Source organism: Bicyclus anynana, chromosome 7, assembly GCF_947172395.1.
Source record: "Bicyclus anynana chromosome 7, ilBicAnyn1.1, whole genome shotgun sequence".
In the NCBI taxonomy this organism is placed as follows: domain Eukaryota; kingdom Metazoa; phylum Arthropoda; class Insecta; order Lepidoptera; family Nymphalidae; genus Bicyclus; species Bicyclus anynana.
In genome coordinates this window covers 15,295,291-15,317,286 of record NC_069089.1, presented here as the reverse complement: position 1 = coordinate 15,317,286, position 21,996 = coordinate 15,295,291, and the positions used below count along the sequence as shown (strand labels likewise).

Genomic DNA, 21,996 nt, shown 5'->3' with positions numbered 1-21,996 from the left:
TATTACTTTACTGGGGACGGGATTCTTTCAGTACCATAGTGACCACAGTAATCTAAAAAATAAACCATGTGCTATTGAATAGAAATATCCGTAAAATAATCTGTGTGACGATTTTTATGCGATATTAATATCTGCAATCGACAGGGGGCGTAGCCACCGCCGTATCAATGATACGGGGCCCCTGGACTACAGGGGTCCCTTACGTGTGAAAGTAAAATTGGTAAAATGTAATCTACAGTGTCACTTAATCTGGTGCTACCCGGAAAAAAAAACATAAAAAACTGCCTATAGAGTTTCGCTTTAGAAATGACAAAATTAAAAAAAAAGCAATATTTTCTCCCTGATTAAGCGTGCATCTAACAAATGAAAACATTCTAGATAGGTTAAGTCATTGTCATATTTATTTTAATCAAGCAATTTTGTTTCTTTTGTGAGAAAACTTAGCTTCCCCCCCCCCCCCCCAATTTTGATACAAGGCACGCTACGCCACTGGTAAACGGATCAGACTATTATACATATTTATACGTAAAAAAATCCAATAGCACTGTCTGTTTCACTATTTCCTTGACTTTTGTAATTGAAATAAAAAAATGTGTTTTTGTAGGTAAAACAAATATTATATTTAAATTAACAAATCCTCTATTTATTCTTTCTTATTTTATAGATAATTTCAATTACATCATTTGTAAAAATCGTTATAACGGTTAAGATGGACATTTCTAGTGATAAATAATATTTAATGTTTCAAAAATAGCATTTAAATTAAATTGACTGAAACTTCGATTAAACAATAAAATTCGAGTTTGGTTTATTAATTTTTGCGTAATTTAATAATTAAATAACATGAAAAATAACCAATTAACTCAATAATAAAAAACACTGTTTGATAAACGATTATCTTAAATGTGTTTTTGCTGGTTGTCACATTCACAAGTACCTAATTTTATGAGCATTTCATAAAAATAGCCATATAATGGCGATTTATGTACATACATCAGTCAGATTATTCGTTTATACTATACATTCATAGACAATACACAGAATTTAAATTAAAAATAATTTATATATATGTAATATTGATCCAATTTCACAATGATCCATCACGGTCCACTCGACCAATACAAGTGATTACAACAGTTCATTATTTAAACTAAAAATACTTATAATAACACTTAACATACTTCATAGAGTGTATATTTTATCTGCAGTTAGTACGTGTGAGTTTGTAAGCACTAATTCACTCAGCTCCATAATCGCTGTACTGGTAGTGGTCCGACTCGTGTCGGTACGGGGGCTACCTGTTGGAAATAAACAAGGAATTATTGTGAGAACAGATAATGTACCGAATTTATCATAATAGACCTCAGACTAATTACATAAAGACCAGTATCACATCAACAAATTCACATACAAAATTGTCGGTAATCTAATCTAAACTTATAATAAAACTGGTCGAATTCTATTCATTTATTTGGAATTTGAGGCCTTATACCATTTGTAACAACAAACGTTAGCGTGGCATAACGGACGACAGAATCCGCCATCTTTCTCGATGGCGGATTTCTAGATTCTTCTATACTTATAATACGAATTGAATAATTATGTACATTTTGTACATTGAAGATATATTGAAAATTTTTCTTGGGGGCATTACATAATCTATACTGAAACTAAAAATATTTTTTTTCGATTTTTTGTCTGTCTGTCTGTCGTTTTTTTTTGCTATTCGAGCATCACGCTAAAACTACTGAATGAATTCAAATGAAACTTGGCACGGTTTAAGACCATAATACGGAGAAGGTTATATGATACTTTTTATTTCAAAAATAAAATGAGAAGGGGATGAAATAGGGGTTGAAAGTTTGCATGGAAAGTCCTTCATTTTTAAAGTTACAGTTTAAAGGATTTGTTCATAAATCTTAAAAAAAATAATTCAAAAATTTTTAATATTCAACCCCTAAAGTGGTGTAATAGGGCTTGAAAGTTTACATTGATTTCCACGCGGCCGAAGTCGCGGTCGTCCGCTAGTACTAAAATAGAAGTCGTTGACCGTTTTCTACACCATTGAACTGCACAAACGTAAGAATAGTGGAGCAGCGGTACTACACTACCTGTAGTAGTGGTGCTGCGTGTGCGGCCACGGCTGCACCGGCGCGGGCGGCGCGTACCCGTCGGGCCAGCGCGCGCCGTCCGCGAGCGGCGGCACGGCGGCGATGGGCACGGCGCTCTGCAGCGGCGGCACGGGCGGCGGCGCGTACGCGGGCGAGGCGTAGGGCGCCGCGCCGTAGTAGGGCGGCGGCGGCACGCTCAGCGCGTGCGGCAGCACCGGCACGCTGGGCGCGGGCGGCAGCGCGGGCGGCGGCACCGGCTGCGGGGTTTGCTGCGTGTGCAGTGTGACCACTTCATTAGATACGTTATTTATTTTAATTAATTTGTTGCAACAAAAATAAAGAACTATTAAAATCTTAATAGTAAAGAACAACAATGCATAATGCGATACTTAGGCGGCCTTATCACTGATAGTGATCTCTTCCAGGACCTGAAAGAGCATCTATCTTACTTATAATAAAACTGTAACAGGTCAAATAAAAGGCACGGTGATGAGGTTGTGCACATACCGGGTAGTAGGAGTAGTAGGCGTGCGCGTCGGGCGGGTCGTGTATGGGCACGGTGATGAGGTTGGTGCGCCCGCGCCGCTCGCCGCCGTGCGCGTGCGCGCGCGGGTCGTTCGCGCTGCTCGGCACCTGACAAACAATTTGTCGTTATCAACCTATATAAATATATTAATAATAATAATAAAATCTTTATTGACCAAAAATAGATACAAAAATCCATAACATTGCCTGTGGTCTCCACACTAGATTGCTCTGTATTGTGGAGACCAGGTAGGATTTTTTAATGTTTTCCGTTGGACTAGGACTAATTACAAAAATTACAATAAATAGGACATTACAAAAAGAAATACATTACAAAAAAGAAAAGTAAAGTAAAACAGTAAGCAGAAACGTTAGATAGGTGTATACAATTATTTTAGCTTATATCATGAAGTAGCTTACTAGTGAAGTGCAGAGTGCCAGTCGCAATATCTCGTCAATATTACCAGTCTTACCACTATGATTAATAAATCAAGGATAGATAAAGGCGTGTGTTATGGATAAAGGATAGTCGGACTTATTTGAATTACTTTGCATGAAAACATAAAAGTTTTTGTTAGTTAAAAAAATTAGATAAGCAGTTTGGCTCCTATAAGTGCATAAGTAATTCGGAGGGCGTAAGTTTGAATCCAGGGCATGCACCTCCGACTTTTCAATTGTGCATTTTAAGAAATTAAATATCATGTGCCTCAAATGATGAAGGAAAAACATCCATTCCTCATGGAAACCTGCATAACTGAGAATTTTCTAGATGTGTGAAGTCTACCAATCCGCATTGGGCCAGCGTGGTGGACTATTGGCCTAACCTCTCTTAATTTGAAAGGAGGCTCATGCTCAACAGTGAGCCGAAAATGGGTTGCACTGACTGATTTATTTATATAATACTTACAGAAAGTGGTTTGACAATCGCAACAGAAGGCGGTGGAGGTTCAGCCTCCTGTTTGGTCTCCCCTCCTCCCGAGGAGACGTGCCTGTGGTTTATGTGAGCCTGCAGGTCTCTCTGTTATGAATAAATAGGTCAAAATTTAATCAATAACAAAAACTTCATTAATTGAAATCTTTTTATGTAAAACTAGCTGACGCCGCGCGGTTTCACCCGCATGGTTCCCGTTTCCGTAGAAGTACGGAATAAAATATAGCCTATAGCCTTCCTCGATAAATAGGCTATCTAACACTGAAAGAATTTTTCAAATCGGACCAGTAGTTCCTGAGATTAGCTCGTTCAAGCAAACAAACAAACAAACTCTTCAGCTTTATAATATTAGTATAGATTACCACAGGCAGTCAGGGAGGATTTTATTTATCACCTTTACTTTAAAATACACACACATAAATATAAAAAATAAGGACAATACACACACGTAAATATAAAAAATAATGACAATTCAAAACTTTCGTATCTAAAACTTATAAAACAATGATTCTTTATTATTATTATATTGGATGCAAACTTTATAATTTCAGAACAAAATGTTTTAAACTGCGCAATAAAAGCTTTAGGTGTCAGCGGTAAAGTAGGGGCGCGGCGGTAGGGCATTATAAAGATTCCTTGCCTTATGTTATTTAAGGTTTGTATACCTTATTTAATTTATGATTTGATTGCATTTTACCTTTAAATATAGGTAATTAATCAAATGTTAACTACTAATTGTTTTTACCTGTGACAAATAAGTTCTCCTACAGCCAGTGTTGCCATACCGAGTCCCCGAGTGTGTGCACATGAACACAGTTCCCAGACCTGTTTGTTCTACTCGCAACACCTGCAAATAATTCAGTTTCATATTTAACTTACACTAATTGTAACTACTTATTGAACATATGTCATGTTCCTTAAAGGGTTTGCACTTAAATGATATTTTTAGGGTTTTGTACCTCAGAAGGAACAAAACGGAACCTTTATAAGATCACTTTGTTGTGTCTGTCAATATCCTTTATCTTGGGAACACATGGAGGTACAGAGTTGAAATTAATACAATATTCTCAAGACTATAAGACCCTTGAACCATGTGAAAAAAACGATTGTGCTTGGTTTAACAATTGAAGTATTTCTTCTTTGGAATCCTTAATCCGTCCCTATCCCAAAATCTGTTCTTAAATGCTAACTATAAACTACCTCCCTGCAAATTTCACCATTGTATGTCAAGTAATTTCGAGATTTCGTGATGAATGACCTTTCGCATTTATATATTAAGATTGGTATAATAAAGAAATATCATTTATTCAGAAGTCATCATCATCATTATCAGCCTGTTTTAATGGCCAACTACAGGGCAAGTTCCATAATATATATAGGAAAGGCCCACCAGCCTGATGCAATGTGATTTGCAAAGCTTCAGGATTGATCTATAATGATTATTTTTATATATTCTTCTTTGTTGCTGCACTCTTGACAGAGAGGAGGATGTTGATGATGTGTGTGAGGCACAGAAGGAGTGTCATATTGTACATATAGCTCAAATCTACGACCTAATGATCTGAACCACTGGACAGAACTTATTAAATAATAAGTTAAAAATAATAATATTACCTTTTCTCTGCAGCGCGGGCAATGTGTATGATCAGCTCTCGCACATGACAAACAAAAAACATGTTTGCATGGGATCTGGAACAAGATTTTACACATTTTTTTTAACCTCACCGGACCACATGTTTTGCTAAAACTAAAAACCGCAAACTGCAAGGAAGGTTTAAGAAAATGAACATAAGAAAAAGCAAAAAGAAAATACCACTTCTTTATTTTTGTTTTGGTAATTGTCAATGAATTTTATAATTGTTTTGTAGATTACCAAATTCCATTTAACGCGGGGCATGGCTAGTATTATAAATCCTGCTAGTTATTATGATATTTCTCACCATTCTTCCATAAATGAGTATAGGTTTGGAACATATATCACAGCAGTATATCATGGGATTGAGCACTTTCTCCCCAATAAGGGTGGCACGGTGGCTCCAGTCCAGGCGCAGCATAGGCTCGGGGGGACCTCGCTGCAGGGTCGTGAACACTGGGGCTTCCAGCTGAGATATGTCTGACGGCACTTCCACTAAAAATAACAGGAAGTTAAAGAAAATAATATTAAGCCTACTGTCCAGATAGTCATTCTAGTCAATGGTCTTATAGGGAAAGGTTTGAGCAACACCTTAAAAAGCTTGATTGTTGGATCAAGGTTGGAGAAACAAGCAGACTCTTCAGATGGTGATAATTGTGAGGAGGTTCCTTCTTAACCTGGACCACCTGTTGCTTAGGCACTCAATTACAACATGTTTACTGATCCAGTAATATCACTCTCAATACAAAAAATATCAATAGTACAAAACACAAAGGAAATAGACAGAAGCATGCAAGAGTTGGAAAAGCTACTGGTCTATTAAAAAGGTTATGAAAAATAAATATATCCACATAACAAACAAGTCTAAAGTATGCCTGCATTTTGCCATGCTTAACCTATGGTTGGTAAACTTGGGTTCTGGCCGAGAAAAATATGAAAACAAAGTCAGACTCTCCACTATTCGAAGCAAGATCAAGGTGAGAGATGTGGCAGTAACAATTAAGAAGCTTATAAGAGGAAGTGGACAGGACACTTCATACAGGATAAAAGAGATAAGTGGACCAGAGAAGTGACAGTGGTATCCTAGCACACAAAAAAGGAAAACAAGTCACCCCTGTCAATGACATGAGGATGACCTCAGACAGACTGCAGGAGTCACCTGGAGAAGAGCAAGGGAAAGAGGATTATTGAAGTGTCTGATGAAAGAACAATCAATGTCAATAATTGATGATGACATTGTAAATCCACTTCGGAGTTTTCTAATTATCCATATCACACAGACTATGATGTAGGCGTCATATTATTAACTTGAACAGGCATGCTGCTAAAGTGTATAATAAAAAAATGCTTACTTTTAACAGGTTCATTGTGCTGTGGCTCCTCTTTAACATCCTCTACCATGGCTTCCTCCTGGTCCTGTACAGTCTCCTCAACAGAGCACTCTTCTTCATCAGAAGACATCACTTTGGCCACCTTCTTGCCCCTCCCGCGCCCTCGACCGCGTCCCCTCCCCCGTCCTCGACCTCTACCCCTCCCGCGGGAGTTTCTCTTCTCACCGTTCATTTTAGTGCTTCAAAAACTCTTCTCTCTCACTCAACTTTAACTTACGGATCTGTAATATGTAGTAAATTTATGTTTCTCATTTCTCATTATAGAATATAAATCAAAGCATTTTATTAAGACCTGTTATGATCTTACCGCAATTGACGCTAAATTGTAAACAAGAAAAAATCTTGTGATTATTTACTTGGCCTTTTTGAAAAATTCACAAAATTATTAAAACGAAATTAATAAATATGTTCTTAACCTGTCTTTTCTCGTTATTTGTTTATTTTTACTTGACGTGTGCAATTCACAGCTTCAATTTCCAAACCAAGCTAACCTAACTTGAACTTGAATAACTTTAAATGTGCGATTATTCCAAATAAGGTTAATATAATTACACAAATATATACAATATTTATTCAGTAAATCAGGAACAAATTAGAAAAATATAGGCAAAATTACATTTTCGAAGTCTCAAACTCTCAAATTCCAATACTTTACCACAGACAACGAACAAAACAAACTTAGCAAACACATAACACATTAGCAAATGTCATGTCATGTCAATCACAGATCACTATAGACTAGAAATGTCAATAAATTAGATTTTACCAACCACAGACGACAAATGAATGTCAGATTTTGACAAAAATGTTTGAAAAAAAGAAACAGAAACTGCCAGTGCCAGCGTTTGTTTGGTTTGTTTGCTAAAACGTTTGTTGTTTTTAAAGCCACTTCTCAGTCTCAGCTTAGGGTTCTACGGTTCTACCTACTACATACTAATAGATACTACGTTCTTTGATTACATATAAGTAAAGGTAAAGGTTCTAGGTTCTTCCGTTCTAGGCAAAGAGAAAGAAGTTGCTCTAGGTCTTTTTAATGCCACAGAACAAAGAAAGGTCCAGAACGAGTCTTTACAAGCAGCCGGAAAACCCACGAAAAAAAATAAACGTCACGCGTTTCTAGTCTATAGTGATCTGTGGTCACGCGTCTCTTTGACATCTGCTTAAATAAACTTTTTTCTTAAGTTTTTAATTAAATTATTGTTAATTACATTTCGTTTTGTTGTTAATTACAATTCGACTTTGTCCGCATTGAAATCAATGTAAATTTTCAAGCCCTATTTCACCACTTTATAGATTTCAAATTTTTGAATCCCCATTATATTTCGTATTTTTTTTATGATTTATGAAGAAACTGTAGCTCTACAAACGAAGGACTTTCCATATAAACTTTCAACCCGTATTTCACCCCCTTTTCATTTTCTTTTCGCAATAAAAAATATCCTATAACCTTCTCCGTATTATAACCGTGCCAAGTTTCATTTGAATTCATTCTGTAGTTTCAGCGTGATGCCCGAATAACAAAAAAACACGAACAGACAGACAGACAAAAAATCGAAAAAAAAATATTTTTAGCTTCAGTATTGATTGTATAATGCCCCCCAACAAAAATTTTGAAAATATCATCAATGTACAGAATGTATAAAATGTACAGAATGTACAAAATGTACAGAATTCGTATTATAAGTATAGATTCTAGATGGCGCTGGCGTCCGTTATGCCACGGTAACGTTTGGTTTTACAAATAGTATAAGTAAAATTTCAAATTGCGAATAATTATAGAATTAGATATAGATATAGATATAGATATAGATAGATATATAGATAGATATAGATACAGATACAGATAGATAGATATAATATGTATATATAGTTTTTACATTATGTATTTAATTTATCTATCTATAAATTATAATAGTATAAAATCTTTGTCTATCAGTGATTTATTTACCATAAAACAGCTGCAAAAGTTGAGGAAGCAATTAATAAGTTTTAAAGATAGCCGCAAGCAATTTATGATGTTCTTAATACTGTATGAAATAGGTACCTACATTTGCAGTACCTACCTACTGGTGTTCGACGTCTATAAATATCGTGTTTGAAGGTTAATCGGATTCGGCATTCCTCTTGACCTTGAAGTGAATGGTGCTGCTGCTTTATATCCCGTCTTTAAAATGGTAAGTAGTATCAAACCGTGTTTTATTTTGAGCAAAATGAAGGTGTCCCTTTGCTCTTGGCCTAGGTCAAGATTTCCATATCTCTTGACCTATGCTAACTACTAAGTATTATGCAACTAGGCTTAAAGCCTTCGACCGAGTTCGGACTACTTTAGCATTTTAGTCGAGTAGCATACTAAACTACTTGCTACCGCCCAAAAATCCATCGTACTCGACTAAAATACCAAAGTAGTCCGAACTAGACATTAGTACAAGAATATAACAAATTATATCTATCTCTTTAAGTATGTATTTAACGATAACACATGAATTCACGAAAGTCTTATGACTCTTATTGGATATTCAATCTATGTAATAAATAATATATCTACCAGAATGTAACTATTATTATTTATTCAGGTAGTCTGCAGCTTCAGTTTACTTTAAGCTTTTAGCGTATTGGTAATAGTTTAGACTCAGCCTAAAATAGAAATACATTTAGTTTCAGTAGAGTCTCTATTTGAAAGCAAAAGCTTGTGTCATCAACTTGGTTTGCGAATGTAAGCTAAACCATTGTAGTTTAAAAAGAAAATGTCAAATCGAAGATTTATTTTTACCTTGTTGTTATAAAAATAGCGTGAAAAGTATGACTATTACGTAACAATTGTAGTCAACTAAGTAGTACTTAAAGTATACATTTTATCCTTAGTACGAGTTTTGTACCCTCGAAATCGAAGCGATATTACGTTACGAATAAGTAAGTAGGTATTTCAAAATTATATTGGCCATGTTATATTCCCTTTTCCACCTAAAAAAGAGAAGAGGCGATTCTAGACGATGGTAATTATTGTACAGTTTATACACTACACTAGCGGTCGCCCGCGAATTCTTCCGTCCTTTGACTCCCTTAATCCGGACTTCGTACAATCAGTTCTTAACGAAATTACTTCCCTGTTAAACTTCCATTTAGTACATCAAGCGGTTTTCAAGATTTTGAGAACAATAGGATAAAATAAAATTGAAGTGTATTTTTAAGTTATAGCATATACTAGGTCATAGTAAAAGTCTCAATCATCAGGATTTTTTTTTAATTCTTTACAAGTTAGCCCATTAGGTGAGATTGCAGTCAAATCTCACCTAATGGTAAGTGATAACGCAATCTAAGATGGAAGCGGGCTAACTTATTAGGAGAAGGATGAAAATCCACACTCCTTTCGGTTTCTACACGACATCGTACCGTAACGGAACGCTAAATCACTTGGCGGTACGTCTTTGTCGGATAAGAGTCGATCTATAAGTAGGTATCAATCGATGTCTCGTACTAAGGGCTGAATGAATGGCGAGTTCACGACACCAAACGCGGTCACGGTCGGTTGCTGCTCCGCTGCATGTCGCAGATATAGGATACGTATAATGTTATCTATAGAATATTCTAGATCCAAACAATACAGTGATACTAATTCTGTTGTACAGAAATCTCTAATATTGTAAAACAGATCAATACGTGAAACCCGACTGCGGCGAAACTATACTTAGTAGGTGTACCTATTACGTACTTTTATCAGATCGGATCGGTCTTCATCGTGAAGAAATAACTAAAACATAAGTATCGCATTAGCTTTCAAACAAAAACAAAACACATAATCAATTCATTAGTTTAGAAGCTACAATGTCACAAAAAGACACAGGCAAACACGTCAAACTTAAAACTCTCTTCCTTACGTTGGAGGTTTTGAGCGACACTCTGAATAACGAATTAAACGTAAAGCCAGTCATCGTCATTATCATCATTATCAGCCGATGGACGTCCACTGATGGACATAGGACTTAGATCATTAATGAGTAGTCCGGTGCGGGTTCACCATTCCAGCACCTAGGGACCCCAACGTACATCAGCTCTTCAAACTATGTGGCTTGCCCATTGCCACTTGAGCTTCGCGACTCGCTGAGCTATGCACTTTGGTTCGTCTGCGGATCTCCTCATTTCTGATTCGATCTCGCAGAAAAACTACAAGCATAACTAACTTCATCGCCCGCTGAGTGACGTTGAGCCTTCTAATATGGCCCACAGTTAGCGACCAAGTCTCGGATCACTGGCAACACGCACTGTTCGAAGATTTTCGTCTTCTACGTCCAAAATTCCTCAGTGCCTGAAGACGAACGTATTGCTAGTGCTGGAGAGGAAATAACTTCTGTCAAGTTTATCCAAAGGTTTCCATTATTAATCTAAATGGTATCAGGAACTTAAACTACGGATAGTTATGGCGCAGTTGGTAGTGCTTCGAGTGGTTCTCATTCTTTACGGAGAGCGCATTTTGACCGGGCACGCACGGTGAAAGGTGCGCAGAATATGTCTTCAAGTCGGGTTATGAAACTTCTTTCTTGTAAGAAATGTTTAGTAAACAAAATAATTAGGAAATATGGAATTACATTTTATATAAATTATGCAAATCAAAATAATGTAGTAATAAAGTATTAATATAATAATTAATAGCACCAGTTTGTACAAATTGTGCTATTGTCTGAGAATTATTATATGAGAAAAACTTTTTACTTTATACTCGTTTCTATTTTATTTCTATACAAATCCAATTATAAAATTATTCTAGTTTGTGTTTGTATGTGTAATAATCGGTAATTTAAAGTCTTGTTTTTCAACTTTAAACTTCTGTTTACCCAATACTTCGACAGATGGCGTTAGTAGTAGCACCACTGCTTGCATAGCGAACTTTCCAAATTCAAATCTTGCAACGTTCATTTGCTGCGTTAAAAAATATTTAAAGATAAAACTCTAAAATATAAAAAAATATAATTCTGATACAATATGGTACATACCTAAATTAAAAGTAAAATAAAATAATTTCATACAATAATGTTTTGATAATAAATAAAAGTCCAACCACTGTACAGATTATTTCGCAACCAGGAACCTATTACGATTGGATTTAAAAATAAAATGCGATTTGGCAAACACCACTTCCTTGAACTGTACACTTTTCCCGATGACGATGATTTCGCGTTTCTTTGAAAATAGCGTTAATAGCCTCCCAGCGGGCGATGATCTGGCTTTTTTTTTCATTAAGTAGTTAGGTCTTACGTAATAACTACGCGGTGACAAAGGTACATGCCCTTGAATAACCTTTTTTTGACAATATATTTATCAATATGATAAAAATATTGTCTATTCACACCTGTCTTGATGTTGCTCATAACAAATCAACTTTGAGTAATGAGATGATGTTTATAGGAGAGGCTTACTGTCAATTTGTAAGATTCATCATCATCATATCAGCCGATGGACGTCCACTGCAGGACATACGCCTTTTGTAGGGACTTCCAAACATCACGATATTGAGCCACCTGCATCTAGTGAATCCCTGCAACTCGCTTGATGTCGTCAGTCCACCTGGTGGGGGGTCTACCAACTTGGTAAGAATGTAAGATAATAAGATTAAAAATGTCAAAATACTGTGTTTAAAATACTAGCCGACGCTCCGCGATTTCATCCGCGTAGTTCCGTTTCCCGTAGAAATATGCGGATATAAATATAGCATAAGGCACTCACAAATAACGTGGCTTACTATTGATAAAAGAATCTTCAAAATCGGTTTAGTAGATCCAGTGATCCAGGGATTAGTATAGGTACTCGTAGAAGTACTAATACGGAGCATGGATATTGGATATACGTATCTAGTACGAGTATATCTAAGATCTATACTGATATTATAAAGAGGAAAAATTTGTTTGTTTGTTTGCATTGAATATGCTCTGAAACTACTGAATACCGTTTTGAAAAACTCTTTTATTTTTGGGAAGCTAACAATACGGTGAAGGAAAACATTGTGAGGAAACCTGTATATCAGATAATTTTCTTAATTCTCTGCGTGTGTGAAGTCTGCCAATCCGCTATTGGCCTAACCGACTATTGGCCTAACCCCTAACCCCTCTCATTCTGAGAGGAGACTTGAGCTCAGCAGTGAGCTGAATATGGGTTGATAACGAACGAAGCTGAGCTACACTAACCCCGGGTGCTAATGGCTATATATTATCTCCGGGAACGGGAACTACGCGGGTCTAATATGTACATATATACATAATGTTTAGTGTAAGCTATTAATTGCCGTACATATAATTAGCTAACCTACACTTTGAAACCATAATATTGATAGAGCACCAGCCACCGGCGCCGCAAGTCTAACAACAAACGTTTGTTTTATGAAATTACACGCCTTGTATTTTGAAAGCAAAATTAATTAAGCACGTTGAACATGGAGGTTATGAAAACAATGGCCTAAAATTAGATACTAATGCCTAGTTTTAGTCGAGTACGAACGATTTTTGGGCGGTAAATTCAAAAATTGTTCTTACTCGACTAAAATACTACTACGAGCTAAGTCGGACTTTGGTTTTTCTGCGGATTTACTCATCTCTGATTCGAGCACGCCTACTCCTACGAGATACTCCTAGCATAGCTCGTTCCATCGCCCGCTGTGAACTCTGAACCTTCTTATGAGGCCCATAGAAGAGGAAAGATATAAAACTGTGTCCATAGTCAGCGAGTATGTTTTTACAGCTGAAATCAAAACCGAAACCAAATTTCAGTTTCAGTTTCGTTCCAAATCGAAACTACAAAGTTCGGTCGGGCACTAACACCTATTAATGATTATTTCACATATTATTCTATGATAATATATGACACAAACTCTAAATTCGATTCTTTGCTCGGGTAACATTTTTCACGTTCTTTCCCTCTGTCTAGTTCCATGAGTGAGTCATATTATGCAGACATCAATGAATGTAATGACGATAACGCTTTGTTAGGTATCGAAATTCTATAATGAAAAATTTTAATTGTTACCTACCTAGTAAGTATTTGTCATAGAGTAAGTAAAAAAATATAGACGGAACTTTCGAGACAGAACTTGATCCCAAAAGTGTACCTGGTTCATCCACTATATTATACACTAGAACAAAAATGCAATATATGTTTGGTCTCTACGGCCCTGCTAAGAAATAATTATTGGGAATTTCGATAGATAAATTAGGTTAATGTTCGATAATAAAAGTATATGGAGATATATGATATATAATAAGGATCTGGTTAAATAAATATTTAACCAGATCCTTATTATATATCTAATAAGGATCTGGGTAAATACATCATTTATTATTATTTAGGTACTTACTATGTTTCTTAGATAAAAAAAAATGTTTTTATCACTCATCTTACTCAAAAAGTTCACCGGTGTATTATTTTTTCAACAACAAACAAGTTTAACAAACAAGCAAACGAACAAATAAACCAATCATAAGTTCTCAATAAATGTCGTAAAACTCAGACTGTATGGACAACGACTCAACGATCCTTGCCTCCGTTGGGGGACAAATTAAAGATGAATTAAAAATTCCGTAAAAAGTTGTAGTTTTACTTTTTTAGATAAAGTGATGTCTTCTTTATTACAGTAGAATCATTATTTTTTTTACATCTCTGTTTGGTCCCCATCCGTGTGTGACGATATTTTAACAATATTTTCAAATCTGTTAAGGTTAAATATGACTAATATCTCTCGGATAGTTGAATATGTTAAGAATGTCTAGAGTGTACGCCAAAACTCCAGCAGGGGGCTCAAACCCATGACGTCTTGTTGTTGAATCCGGCTTTACTGAGCTTTTGTGGCTTCTTTCTATGCTATTGCCCGAGTCTTTGGCATGCCGTTACAAAACAAAAACACCTGTTACTCAGAGCAAATAGCGGGGGTGTGGGCCGACACTGCAGGCCCACTTTGTGCCAGTTTCGGCAAGGTCACGCTCATTGTAAAATACACTTATTGGACTAGTCGGTTTGAAATGTGAACCACATTCCATGTTACGTCCAAAATACCTAATAGACTACAAGCCCGTGACAAAAAATTATGGGTCATTTGAACCACCTTAAGAGCAGTGCCGGGTTAAGGTAACTTGATGCTCCAAGCAATCTTCTCTTGTGGGCCCCCTATCTTTAATTAGAGATTGTAATTACAAAAAATTAATTAAAAAAAACATACCTAGATAAGTATCGCAGGCAAAATCCTGCCCTTATTTATGCTAAATGGGGCTATCGTTTTTGGACTTTCCGGAGAGCTTAATTTTTATTTTTCTTTACCGTCTCTGGTGCCCCCCTAGACGGGATGCTTTAAGCAATTCCTTAAATAGATTATAGGCTAAAACAGAACGGATAAGAACTACGAGTTATTTTATTATTTTTCATGGTATTATCGATGGTAAGAATGCTGTACAAAAATATATGACCAAAAATGCTTCCTCAACTTGTGCCTTTGAATTCTCACCTGCACTTGATTATTCATCTTACAAGTGACGACTTAGTGCTGTTAGTTATTTTTATATTTTATCTTTCTAAACAGATCTCCTGTAGTGCTAACATGTGACCAAGTGAAGAGAAACAGACAAAATATCGTCCAATACCGGCGGAGTCGCCTCATCTCTTGCGTCCCAATGCAGTGTAAGAAATAGCGGTATTTCCGGTTGCACCGCTATTGGTTAAAATTTGTCTATTTCTATTCGCGACATTATCTCGTTGGTCGCATGTTAGCGCTACTGGTGGTTTAAATGACCCATAATTTTTTGCCACGGGCCTGTAGTCTATAATTCTATAACAGTTTAGACATGTTTATTGTGTTCGCTAGAGACACAAAAACATGTGACTACGCAGTTAAGAGTCTTTTTAGAAGGTTTTTAGTTAATTGGCCATGACTTATTAGTTGTTCAGCTAATTGTGGAACTAACAGCGGGTGAGTAGGTACATAAGCCCATTGGCGTGTCTATGGGTTTCAGTCGGGGTAACCAAGTACTAGATAGAAAATTCTTGAGGTAGGCAGTGAATTTACGCATATATGGATTGCACGCCACTGACTGCGATGTGATGCTCTGCTTATTGGAGAAGATATTTAATAAAAGTGGCGTTACTTTTAGGTCGCCGTAAGTGCTTGCGCCTGCAGGTTCGGCCACTACGGCTCGCGAGGTAGAAAACGCCAGTTAGAAGGTCTCCCGCGATGTGGTGCGATTTCGTGGAGGTGTGGTGTGTGGTGTTGATCAGGACGAATTCCTCCACGGTGGACGTCCTGAGGGCCTAGTGGCAGTTTGATACTGTTACTATCGCGTTAATGTAAACGCGAAAATCTAAGGAATTGAAACAGCGCCATCTAGTGGCACTACTGCACAACTGTTTCAATTCTATATAAAATCGCGTTTACGTTAACGGGATAGTAACCGTATGAAAATATTGAAAACTCGTATAAAGTTGTTTCTGACGTACTTCAGAGCTCATGTGACAAGGCGAAACTAAACATCAAGTGACATGCACCGCTCGATACATAAACCACATTTACACGAAAAAAACACCAGAGAATAACACAAAACTGCACAATTCATTAAATTTTTCAGGTATTGATCTAAATCTATACTAATATTATAAAGCTAAAAAGTTTGTTTGTTTGTTTGATTGAACGCGCTAATCTCAGGAACTACTGGTCCGATTTGAAAAATTCATTCAGTGTTAGATAGCCCATTTATCGAGGAAGGCTATAAGCTATATATTATCCCCGTATTCTCACGGGAACGGAAACGACGCGGATGAAACCGCGCTTCGTCAGCTAGTTCTAAATATCCCTGATCAGAGATGATTCTAGATCCAATAAAATCTCAGTAGTTGCAATGTCTGTTTATACGTGCAACCGTTTTTGTAATCATAAATAGATATTTATATGTATGTTTCCATGTCACGGGAGCTGTTTGAATTTTAAACTAAGGGAATAGGTTATTGCTCCGGTTCCAAAGGCCGACTGCAGCGAGGTACCTTTTATTATAAGTAGCACGTTTTTTTCATCGAACACATTCTGAGAAACTTCAACGATGGTGTGGGTACATACTTATTTTACACTAGCGAACGCCCGCGACTTCGTCCGCTCCAACCACTAAACTTTCAAGCTCTCTTTCTCCAGTTTTGTGGTTGAATTTATAAAAAAATTGAATTACATTATATTTCGTATTTTTTTGTGATTTATGAATTTTTGAATTCATTCAGTAGTTTCAGCGTGATGCCCGAATAACAAAAAAACACGAACAGACAGACAGACAGACAAAATCGAAAAAAATATTTATTTTTATATCGATTATATGTATAATGCCCCTCAACAAAAATTTTCAAAATATCTTCAATGTACAGAATGTACAAAATGTACAGAATTCGTATTAAACACTGGCGCTGGCGTTCTATATGCAACGCTAACGTTTGTTATTACAAATGGTATAAATTAAATCTTAAATTGCAAATAAATGTATAGAATTCGACCAGTTTTGTTTTAAGTATAGATACTTGGTCTTACAAGTAAGTCATAACTTATAGGATGAAGTCCGAACGTGGAGTCATTTGGATCGGCTTTCATCTTTGAACAAGAAGTAGAATCAATTACTATTTTAAGTATATGTAAATTAAATATCACGTGTCTCAAACGATGAAGGAAAAACATGGTGAGGAAACCTGCATACCAGAGAATATTCTTAATTCTCTGAGTGTGTGAAGTCTGCCAATCCGCATTGGGTCGGCGTGGTGGAACTATTAACCTAACCCCTATCATTCTGAGAGGAGACTCGAGTTCAGAAGTGATCCGACTATGGGTTGGTGATGATGATGAAAGTGAATACAATGATAAATATATAGTATAGATGCTAATTATGTAGCTTTTTACTGTCTAGTACTTTCGTAGCCTATTCGTAACAAGCAAACAAAAAATCCCAGTTGTGAGGCGATAAGTAGGACACCTTGGGGCTTTAGTCATTTAACTTAGTCGGTAAAAAGGAGAAGATTATTCATAATTGTTACGAACTAAAATAAAGATTTAGTAGGAGTGAATGAACAGGATGTTGACATACTATAGCAGGTAGATATACTATAACCTTTAGCAGGGGCGTAGCTAGGCCTCTGGACTACAGGGCCCCTTACGTTTAAAAGCAAAAAGTAGTAAATTGTAATCCACAATCTCACTTTATGCCCTTACGTATAAAAGCAAACATTATTAAACTGCAATCCACAATCTCCCTATATTCCTAGCTTAATATAAGTCACTGTCAATAGCATTGTTTTGTGAGAGCTCTTTACCCTTAATTAATAGGGCCCCCAACAAATTTTGTTACAGGCCCCCTCCAAGGCATTACGCCACTGGATAATAGATAATATTATTGCACGTACGCATTGTATATTATTGCAATGCAATGTTATTTATTATGTTGTAATGCCATTGGAGTTCACGGCATGCCAAGCCCACGACAGATCGAGTTAGGAATCCAGTTCTACGGTCATACTTCGTCCACGCCCATTTGAGATGCATTTGAACCACTGAACGCAACGAAAATCGTTCCACTTGATTAGGGTATTTGACTTGAATAAATTGCTTTTCATTAGACTTTCGGTCTTGATTTTAAGTAAATTAACTAATTTATACATAAAGAAAAGAATTTGGATTATTAAGAAGGTATCTTTTTAGTTATTAGTTTTTGAGAGATCTATGGCAGGACCGCATTTATGAATTGCATTCGAAAATAACAATCTCAGATACAGATTTTATTCCTCCCTAACATCCCATATTCAGCTCACTGTTGAGCCGTTGAGTCTTTTCTAAGAAAGAGAGGGATTAGGCCTGAGATACATGATAGCCCAGTGGATATAATTTCTGCCTTGGATTCCGAGGGCGTAGATTCGAATCCGGTCCGGGGCATGCACCTCCAACTTTTCAGTTATATGCAAGGAAAAACATCGTGAGGAAACCTGCATACCTGAGAATTTTCACGTGTGTGAAGTCTGCCAATCCGCATGGAGCCAGCATGGTGGACTAAGGCCTAATCTCTCTCATTCTGAGGCTCGATTTCAAAACTTCAAATGCCCAATTGTAATTCATTAATTGTGTATTTGTGAATAACCAAACACCTTTATCGAATTCGATAAAGTGACATGTTAATGGACATTGCCGCTGACCTATTGGCAGGGCGCTATAAATTAAAGTTTCTGATGCAATTCATCGGCGCATTTACAATTAGAATTATTTACTTAGGAACAACAATGTAGTAAGGATAGCGCATAACTTTGTAACAAAGAATAAAAATATAATAATTAATGGAATATTAAAATAAAACATTAAAAATTACACTAATTAAAAATTATTATATAGCAATTATCCTTACGACTTACGAATAGGGAATATCAATTTAATTTTGTCGGTGAGAGTTCGCTATTGGCTGTGTGATGATATGCCAGCATAGAGTATGCTAGTCAATTTATTTATCCTTTTTAATCGATACTAATATTATAAAGCTGAAGAGTTTGTTTGTTTGTTTGAACGCGCTAATCTCAGAAACTTCTGGTCCGATTTGAGTAATTCTTTCATTATTAGATAGCCCATTTATCGAGAAAAGATATAGGCTATTTTATCCCGGTATTTCTATCGGAACGGGAACCACGCGGGTGAAGCCGCGCGGCGTCTACTAGTAATTAATCTATGTACTTAAATAGATAGACAGAGAGTTAATATCTGCTATCTACGTATTTAAAAACAAATTATATGGTTACCCACTGCAGGGCCGGCCCCACCTTACGAGTATATTATGTAAGATAATATCCACCACGCTGCTCCAATGTAGGTTGGTGGGCTTAAAGTGATATTTTTTTTTACTTGGTGACTGGGTTAACCGGGTAATACGGGAATGTGACCCCACCAACTTACCAATTTCGGGCTGAGAATTTATATTGATAATATCTTATCATAAAGAAACATAGAGAAAATATTTCATAGCCCACCACTGGACTGATGAGACACTTCGAAGTCATCTTTTTCTTTAAATTCTTTACATGTTAACCCTTGACTGCATTCTCACCTGATGGTTAGTGATGATGCAATCTAAGATGAAAGCAGGCTAACTTGTTAGGAGTACGATGTAAATCCACACTTCTTTCGATTTCTACACGACATCGTACCGGAACGCTAAATGGCTTGGCGGTACGTCTTTCCTAATAGGATGGTAACTAACCATGAAGCCTAAATATTATGGAATAATTAATTAAACCTAATATTTCCGGGGTTGAACCCTGGTCCTCCGTCTTATAGGTAAATCCACCGCGCATACCACTGCGCCACGGAGACCGTCAAAATCTATAGTGATTTGACAGTGATGTTACACTATAGTTTGGCATAGAAACAACATAAAACTGAGGGAACTATTTATCCCGATATAATGGACTCTTTCTTATCTTTGTAATCCGGCGAGACAGAAATAGATGTATATGTAGCAGTGAACACCGGAATTAAACTCGTTGAAGCAATTTGGGCCAAGGGTAACACTGATAAATAGAAAAATTTGGTAAAGAGCGTTGTAAGCAATGCGTCGGGTTCCGTAGCCGTTGTTTACTGATATTTTAAAATGTTACATTATTTTAAAGTACCAGTAAACCACAAACAGATAAATTAAACAACTTTATTGCTCACGAAACAATACAATACAGAGATGAGACATGAGAATAGAAAAACATAGTTTAGCGAATTTTTCATTCGGTTCGGGTCTACTGAATCTTTACCGAGTACAACGTTTATGTTTCTCAACGTAGTTTGGTTTAGATTCTTTACGTACATTGGCGACGCCTCGCGGTTTCAACCACGTAGTTCCCGTTTCCATGGGATTAAGGGGATAAAATATAGCCTCTGACACTCACAAATAATGTAGCTTTCTAGCGGTAAAAGAATTTTCATTGGTCCAGTAAATCCAGAGTCCCTACAATACCACTTTTACCTCTTTATAATATTAGTTTAATTGAAAAAAAAAAGTTTAGTTTATGAATAATAATAAGCCAATGTTCTCTGCCTCCGATTCCGGAGGGTGTGTGGAAATTAAAAATCACATGCCTCAAACGGTGAAGGAAAACATCGTGAGGAAACCTGCATACCTGAGAATTTTCTTAATTCTCTGCGTTTGTTAAGTCTGCCAATCCGCATTGCGTGGTGGACTATTGACCTAACCCCTCTCACTTTGAGAGGATACTCGATTTCAGCAGTGAGCCGAATATGAGTTGATAACGAACGAAGCCAATGTTTGAAATAAATAATTTAATAGCTTTGTCAATTTAAGATTAAAATTACTAACCAAATTATTTGAAGGTCTCCGTTTACTACCTATCGAACCCTAAATCGCGTACAACGCATTTACATAATTATGTTAATAATAAGTTTATTGTTCTGAAATTAATTAACATAGGTAATAATTAATTAGCAATGAATAGGTACGTGGGTGTTTTTGTGAATAACATTCTCTCCATATTATCGCCTCTCGGAAGATAGCACCATTCTTAATCAACAAAAGTTATATCTACTGTGACAAAAGTGAACGTAAAGTCTGAGTTTTAATAAAAACTGAAAAGCGCCTAGAACCCAAAATTGTAAACTTAAGAACTTTTAGACATACCTACTCTATTTTGAGAGGACGGATTGACTTGAGATGTAGGAGTGGTGACAACAGAAATTGAGTTCACCAATTAATATCCGTAGCCAACGCCCCGCGTTTCACCTGCGTAGTTCCCGTTCCCGTGTGAATACGGGTATAAAATATATATGACATATGAATAGCTATGACAATCCCAAATAACGTGGCTTTCTATAGACATAAAAAAATATATTTTCAATAAAGAGTTTTTGCCTCCTCTTTTCAATATGACCAACATTCCCATTCCCCTCCAACTAGTCGGGAAAGACTGTGCTAGGAGTGGGTACGACAATACACCAACGGGGCGGGGATCGAACCACCACCCCTCGGTGATGAGTCCGACCGCTTTACCGTTGAGCTATTGAGCTCTGTCTTGTACATTATGTTTTCTGTGGCTCTGATTCAGTTATTTTATTATTATTATTAGCAACCCATATTCGGCTCACTGCTGAGCTTGAGTCTCCTCTCCGAATGAGAGGGGTTAGGGCAATAGTCCACCACGCTAGCCCAATGCGGATTGGCAGACTTCACACACGCAGCGAATTAAGAAAATTCTCTGGTATGCAGGTTTCCTCACGATGGTTTTCCTTCATCGTTTGAGACACGTGATATTTAATTTCTTAAAATGCACACAACTGAAAGTTGGATGTGCATGCCCCGGACTGGATTCGAACCCACACCCTCCGGAAATGGAGGCAGAGGTCATATCCTCTGGGCTATCACGGTTCTCTGA

At 36.7% G+C, this 21,996-nt stretch overlaps 1 protein-coding gene across 2 annotated transcripts; it reads right to left on the bottom strand.

Annotated features, from left to right (window-relative positions):
* Window positions 1-595: 595 nt before the first annotated feature.
* On the bottom strand, window positions 596-7,288 carry LOC112045229 (E3 ubiquitin-protein ligase Hakai). 2 transcript variants are annotated; one of them, XM_052882347.1, is made up of 9 exons: window positions 6,899-7,288; window positions 6,553-6,812; window positions 5,508-5,695; window positions 5,182-5,256; window positions 4,313-4,414; window positions 3,544-3,654; window positions 2,619-2,744; window positions 2,112-2,380; window positions 596-1,298 (listed from the first exon to the last, which is right to left on the bottom strand). In XM_052882347.1, exons 2-9 carry the CDS (start codon window positions 6,761-6,763, stop codon window positions 1,295-1,297), a joined length of 1,086 nt encoding a protein of 361 aa, XP_052738307.1. In that variant the 5' UTR covers window positions 6,764-6,812; window positions 6,899-7,288; the 3' UTR covers window positions 596-1,294. The 2 variants fall into 2 exon arrangements, with proteins under 2 accessions (XP_052738307.1, XP_052738306.1); XM_052882346.1 differs by having other exon boundaries at window positions 7,008-7,287.
* Window positions 7,289-21,996: the final 14,708 nt, after the last annotated feature.

What these genes read in the sequence shown, in the direction of transcription:
- LOC112045229 (XM_052882347.1), bottom strand. Translation starts at nt 6,763, where the DNA reads ATGAACGGTGAGAAGAGAAACTCCCGCGGGAGGGGTAGAGGTCGAGGA. An exon ending in GGAGAACTTATTTGTCACAG is followed by an intron (nt 3,655 to 4,312) that starts GTAAAAACAATT and finishes TATTCATAACAG; the next exon opens with AGAGACCTGCAGGCTCACAT. An exon ending in CCTACTACTCCTACTACCCG is followed by an intron (nt 2,381 to 2,618) that starts GTATGTGCACAA and finishes CTGCACACGCAG; the next exon opens with CAAACCCCGCAGCCGGTGCC.